Source organism: Cryptomeria japonica, chromosome 11, assembly GCF_030272615.1.
Source record: "Cryptomeria japonica chromosome 11, Sugi_1.0, whole genome shotgun sequence".
Lineage (NCBI taxonomy): Eukaryota > Viridiplantae > Streptophyta > Pinopsida > Cupressales > Cupressaceae > Cryptomeria > Cryptomeria japonica.
The window spans coordinates 669,928,591-669,935,970 of record NC_081415.1 but is presented as its reverse complement, the minus strand read 5'-3'; the positions used below and the strand labels follow the sequence as shown (position 1 = coordinate 669,935,970).

Here is a 7,380-nt window from a genome sequence, read left to right as displayed (position 1 = left end):
GAATCTTCTAGAACGCTGAATAGAATATACCAATAGAGCCGGCGGAAGCAATCTCTGACGACGACTGGGCCCACCCCACCCTCGATTTGCACTAGTGAAAGCTTAGCGGACATAAAAATAAAATCGTGCATAGAAAGTTTTGACCCTAAAATGGCTAAAATACAATGACGACTTCCGAGCCCCCAAAAAAATAGACTAGCGACTTCCCAGCCACAAAATCTTCTAACCTATATAAAACCAAGCCAAAGAGGCAAGGCACATAGTCAAAAGCCCGATTCTAGAGAAGGCAAAAAAACGTAACAGCAGGGGTTTTAGCATGGACGGAGGAAGCAAAGCAGAAAAATTACAGGGCCTGAGCACATTTGGAATCGTGGGGGAGTCCTTGAGAATACTACGTTGCTACCCAAAATTGATTGGGGCCATAACAGTGACCCTAGTTCTGCCCCTTTCATTAGCCACGTTGCTCCACACTCTCATCGCAGTGCCCCTCTCTCTGCAAATCCTTTCAGACCAATTGAACCTCATAACAGGTGACGATGTCTACGACCTTCGGGCTCTGCACGACTCACGCCGCCAGCTGTCGGTCTTCGTGGCCCTGGAAACCACCTACGCCGTTTTTGTGTACGCGCTCTCGTTTCTTCTGACGGCGGCCATGGCCTTCACAGTGGCCTGCTTTTACAGCACAAAACAAGAGCCGTCTTTCGCGAAGCTCACGAGAGCGCTTCCGGGGATGTGCAAGCGCATCGTGGTGACCTCCGCGTGGCCGTTGCTGGGCCACGTGGGCAACGTAGTGGGGTTCTCTGTGACCGTTTGTTTGCTCATCTGGGGATTCAACTACTTCAATGTTTCGTCTGCTGGGCCATTCAATGCGGCTCTGATAGTGACGTGCGTGGTTTATGTGCGCATTTGGTTGTCTATCGTGGTCGTCTGGAGATTGGCCTGCGTGGTGTCTGTTCTAGAAGAGAAATATTATGGTTTAGAGGGAGTGAAGAAGAGTTATGGTCTTATCACTGGGAAGGACACGACAGCTCTGGCTCTTACTTTTTTTTTTCTTATGATCAAATCGGGGCTCAGTTATTTGGCTGTTAATGGGAATTGGGATTCATTGTGCATGGAGGAAAGTAGTGCCTATGGAACTGTGCTTTTGATGCTGGAATGTGTGGTTACTATGTTGGGGCCCTTGACGCAGAGCGTGCTGTATTTTGTATGCAAGGCTTATCATGATGAGAGCTTTGATCAATGGTGGATTGTTGATCAGTTGAAAGGCTCTCTTGGAGACTATTTGCCCATCAAGAATACGGATTTAAGTCTGAACAATTAGGTGGGTATTAGAGGATGAATGTAATTCGTCTGTGTTGTTGTATATTCATTGAGGTTTCTGTATAGGTTTAATTTGCGTAGTGCTAAGCATTACGTTACATGTTGGAGATTTGTAATATTGGAAATTCTTGGTCTAATCCAGAAGTTCTGGATTAGGTTGCTGTTAGCCAATGAATTGTGTGTTATTTGGGATTCCAGAAGCATATAAGATTGTATTTACATGGTAATTGGTTCTGTTGTTTTAGTCGTGACGTATGCGTTCTGGTTACTTAGTTTTCAAAGTCGCTTTAATGACGGAACCTGTATCTTATCCGTAAGGATGCTTTTGTTTACATTTTATCAAAAGAAAAATTGTTTATTCAAGGATAAATTTGTACGTCTATAAATTCTGAGGCAATTGTAATTTAATAAAATGTACAGTACGAAGTATTCTGTTTTGAAAGTTAAGTATAATAATCTTTTTAGTATTATATAAGATTTGATAGGTGGTCAATGGGTCCCTGGTCTGTTGGTGAAGCTGAAAGGTTCTTAATGAGCCCAACATGGATAAGTCTTGTTGAGTGCAACGCTCCAACCTAATAATGGATGAGGCCAGGCACGTGACATGTAGATTTGGTGAAATGAATATCCCTTAGATACCCCTCAGTGCTTTGCCTAGCCTCATACTCCTCCTCCTCTATTGATATAACTTAAACGACTTTGACGATGAAAAATCCTTCATCAAAAAAATAAAATTTATTGATCCATTTTTAATATAATAATAATTTTTTATTTGATTCTTTTGAAAATTTATACACAATCTAAAGAAAAAAAGTTCAATACAATAGTCATATAAAAAAATTGATTGAACTATTTACAATATAATAATATTTTTTTTGTTCAATTCTTTTGTTAATTTATATATGCATTAGGAAAAAAATGAGATCAAGAAATTATTGACAAAATATTCCAATCTTGTGAGTCATACAAATATATTCAACATAAAAAATATTTTATAAAATCTCAAAGATTTTATCAAAAACTATTAAAAAATGATGAAAATGATGTTTTTATAAAAATTCAAAAACTTTAATGTATATAGACAATGATACCATTGATTAATTTATGTGATCTTCAAATTCTTGATACTTTGTTTGTTCTAGTTGATGCAATGCATAATGAAAGTTGAAAACAATTAATTTCATTGGATCCCAAATGTCAAAAAGTGGGGCATGCCATTATTTTGTCATTTACAATCTCTTTCTATTTCACAACCTCTTTTATTTTTTTTGAGAATTGATACACGTATTAAAAACTTGAGATTTTTATTGACAACCTCTTCAATTCCACAATTCCTTCCTCGTACTTGAAATCAATAAATTATTGACAATATTTCAATCTTGTTAGTCATAAAAATATAAAACATAAAATAATTTATAAAATTTAAAACACTTTTTCAAAAATTAATAAAAAAAGAGGAAAATGATTTTTTTACAAACAATTACAAAAATTAAGATATAAAAAACAATGGCATAAATGATTAATTTATGTGATAGCTTGTTTGTTCTAATTGGTAGAATACATAATGAATGTTGAAAAAATTAATTTCCCTGGAGTCACACTATTGCGTTGCCATTTACAACCTCTTTCTATGTAGATAGAAATATCTTTTGTTACCATTGCTTCCTCCACTCTATATGCACTAATGCAAAAGATAAATGAAATTGAAAGAAGAGTTGATATTATGTCGAAATGACAAGAAACTCACACATTTTATGGAAGTGTGACACAATTTTAAAATTTTACCTTAACCAAAACTTTATATGTCCAAATCAAAACATATAAATTTACACCAATCCATTCCCTAATAATGATAATGATGTCGAAATATAAAATTCAATTTCTATAGAACTTATATAACTATTATATTAATTCACAATCTAACATTATATACAAATTTTTTTGACACATGCTCAAGATACATCATCTTTCTCACATGGTATCTATTAGTTACATTTTCCAATGAGAAGATTTGAAAAAAATGAACTATATCATTATTATTCATGTTACATATCAATATAACAAATGTCCTAAAAACTTTTGATTCAAATCCTTAGAATCAATTATAAGTATACTTAAAAAATAATCAATGAATTATTAATTTCTCTCTCACCTCTCAAAATTCAATTCAAGACAATACAAATATTACGTCATGTTATTCCTCTTTCTAATATTTTATTCACCTTCTCCATCAAACTTTAATTATATCTCTTAAAAATGATACCTTCAATTATATATCAATATTATTTTTATTATAAAATCTTAAAAATTTACACAAAATCTATATAAAAGTATTATAAAAGCGAATCATTTCACTTTACATACAATTTCACTCATAAAAAACTTCTATATAAGACACAAAAGAATCTTCATAAAGTATAACATTAGATATAACAAAAATAACTAGAAGCACATAATAAAAAAAAAAGGAAAAGATCAAACCTTCCATACATTTTTTATTCAAACTATTTATTAATTTATATACCTGCAAAACATACACATTAATGATTTCAAGGTTTCTCCATCAAATTTATAACAATATGAGGGTTGTCAATCACACCACAATAGAGTTTGAGAGGAACCCCTTTGTCTTATAAGGAAATTTTTAGCATGTATTGACCCCACTTTAAATAGAGCTTAAATCAAAGAATAATATAGTGGGGCCATAATTTGTTGGTTGTATGATTTATTTTTTTAATCCTAAGATAATATTATGTTAGGTGGAATGTTAAAAATGGTAAAGGATTATTTAATAAGATAAATGTTCTTATTTTATGATAGATATATTATGGAGTTACTGACTTTGATTATTATTTAAATTAGAAGTATCGTAAATGTTATTTATATAGAGTTAAATTGGTGAATTTGTTTCGATTAATTATATTAACTTTATTTGAAAATGTTCAATTATTTAGATAGAGTTCTTTTTGATCAATTTTACAAATTAATCTTAGACCTTTCAATTTATAATGCTATAATTATAGAGGAAATAAGATACTCCTTACAATAAGTCAATAAATTAAACTAACATACCTATCTTTAGAGGAATATAGGTAAAGTACGCTGAAAGATATCATATTTGTTCATTATTCAACTTAAGAATTCAATATATTGTAATTAATATTAAATTATGATTATTATGTAGGGACACTTTCAATCCCTCATAATTAGTAATATTAAATTGAGATAATTACAAACTTAACTCAGAGTGAGTGGTTGTTGAGAGGTGGATGTGAAGATATAATTAGTATTAAATAATTTAAAATTATTTAATTGAGTGCATGAGAGGAGAAATAAAAAAACTAAAATAAAAAAATAATAATTAAATATTTTTTTTTCCTTTTCATGCATTTAAGTGTCACACACACGTCAAATTAAATTCTTCTAGTTTTTATTCACAGATGTTTTTGCATGATCCATCTGTGAGTATAATAAGCCTTTGACATAATAACATAACACTCAATTTAGGTAAAGGGGTTAAGTTTAGATGTGTGCTTGAATTTAATAGATTGAGAATTAAAATAAAGATACATGATTTGAAATAAGTATATTTTTTTGAGTTGGAGATAATAAGAGTGGTTTATTGTAATAAAAGGTAGATAGCTACAATTTAAGACTAAATATAGCAATGAGAAATCCTTGAGACTTCCTTGATTGAACTGAAGTTCCATTGATAGATTCATTGTAATAAGTTAGAGAAGGATAGATTAGTAGCTAACAATGATGTGATATAATTGTAATAAATACTTCATACTATGATGCAGGTAAGTGCACCATGATGGGGACAGAAAATGAGTCTTAAGATGACACTTTTTTTATTTTTTATTTTTTATTTTTTTTTGAAATCAATTAAGTCTGAGCTTCAACGAGAAAATGAAGATAGTTACACTCAAAATTTGAAGATGCAACAAGAACAAGAGTTGTAGCACTCCGAATATACTTTCTAAACTATTATTATTATTTTTTTAAATGGAGGAGATTAAGGGTTTAAAAAATGGCTAGCACACAAAGTGGTCCTATTTTTTTCTAAAAAACATAACATTGCGTAGGTGTGCTCCCCCTAAAATGTCAAGTTTTTTAGAATTTCTAAAATGGATATGGTGAGAAATTATCTAACATCATGTAGTTTATGCTAGTTTTTTTGACTAATTTTTTGATGAATATATGATTTTTAACTAATTTTCAAAGTGGACACATCCTGAAAAACAAGAATTTGAGTGTTCTCCCCTCTATTTGTTTTGAAAATGAATCGAAAATATTTTTTTTTTTCAAAATATGTAGAATGGAATCTAGTTTCTAAAAATGTATTTTGTTTCAAAATTTTATAAATGAGTAAAAATCTATGCCCAAAATAGCACATGTTGGTTTTTGACAAAAAATGGACAAACTAACAAAATAAATTAGAGATGAAAACCTTAACAAAATCAAAATGTGAAAAATTATATGGTTGGATAGCTAAGAGAGAGCTTTGTTAGGCCCAATATGGAAAGCTAATGTACTGAGAGGGGAGGGGTGAATCAGTACTTCAGATCCTTTTATCAACAATATCTTTACTATTATGCATAAACATAATAGTGCAGCAACATAAAATAAAGTTAAAACAAATAGATAATAATCATACATGATTAACTCCATAACACATATATTTTGGTCACGCAAAAACTCTTGGTTAGAGAGAAAAACTGCGGTGGGGATGGCACCCACAACTTCACTATTGCAATAATAAAGAGTGCTCGGTTAGAGCTACATTTAGCTATTTCTGATAGCTTACCCTGTTAGGAGTTACAAGATCTGTTAGATCTACCTTGCTAAAGGATTTTACAACACTATATAAATGTTGCACCTGGTTAGAGGATTTACAATTTATAGACTTGATTAGAGTCTTTGACCCTGTTAAAGGTTTCTCTTACAACTTCAAAATATTACAATAAGATTTTACAAATATCTGCAACTTTACATCTGAAATGTTGTAGCAGATTCTATATGCTCAAAATAAGATTACCTTGCCTATAGCATACCTTGGTAACTCATAAAGTAACTCGATAAACCCTTCTGTTTACTTTGTTCTTTGACTGTTCTCTGATAACCTTCTCAGTGACCTCTGTGTCTTTGTAATAGTCATAATACTCTGTGATTTCTCATGTATCGCATAAGTCTTGCTTCATACACATATGCACACACATTTCTCTCATTCACATATATCTCTAATTCACACATGTCTCTAACCCTAAATTCATGCTATATAAATAGACTTCTTATGTCGGTGATCTGATTCATTGCTTCGATCTTACAAACATGATTTCTCGAATAAATAACCATGCAAAATATTTCATTGGTTAGATGACCTCAAAATTATACAAAATCTATGTGTGCAATTTCCAATGTGATAATGGTTCTATGTGCCTCGATCTTGTAACACGTTTTCATATGTGTGTCCAGGTTCAATGAATCTAGTAACAAGTTTCACTCGGTGTATATCAACTCGGTGTATTATCTTTACTACTCGGTAGACAACTCAGTGTATACTGGGCTCTGTGATTGTTTTCCTTTTGTAACTGACTAGACTGTTCATACCGACTTCTCTGTGTGTATCGACTGCATGATTCAGTAATGCTAACCGACTAGAATATATAGAATGAATTTGGATATAAAACTAATGGCAATTTGATAAGTAGTAACAATCTCCCCTTTTGACATTAGTTGAGATGTTTGTCAAAAACTACTTTCAAAGTCATTACTCAAAAATCTGCATACTTTACAAAATTTGACTAAACATACAATATATACATTAGTCAATGAAATAATATAATCAAATATACTCCCCTTATCAATATGCTATACAAAACTCTAATTATGTGTGCTCGGTGATCAATACTCTGTAATCACTGTTCTTTCCTCTGTTCACTGCTCTTGGATACTCTGCTTATTTTGCTCGGTATACTCCCCCTGTATACTATACTCCAGTTGTTTGATACTTTGAATACTATACACTCCCCTATGTACTTTGATGCTATATATACT

The 7,380-nt window shown here is 31.6% G+C and overlaps 1 protein-coding gene across 1 annotated transcript; it reads left to right on the top strand.

The window, feature by feature from the left end:
• The first annotated feature begins 232 nt into the window (after positions 1 to 232).
• LOC131035816 (uncharacterized) lies at positions 233 to 1,683 on the top strand. Its single transcript, XM_057967539.2, has one exon. It carries the CDS (start codon positions 317 to 319, stop codon positions 1,319 to 1,321), a length of 1,005 nt encoding a protein of 334 aa, XP_057823522.1. The 5' UTR covers positions 233 to 316; the 3' UTR covers positions 1,322 to 1,683.
• The last annotated feature ends 5,697 nt before the right edge of the window (positions 1,684 to 7,380 follow it).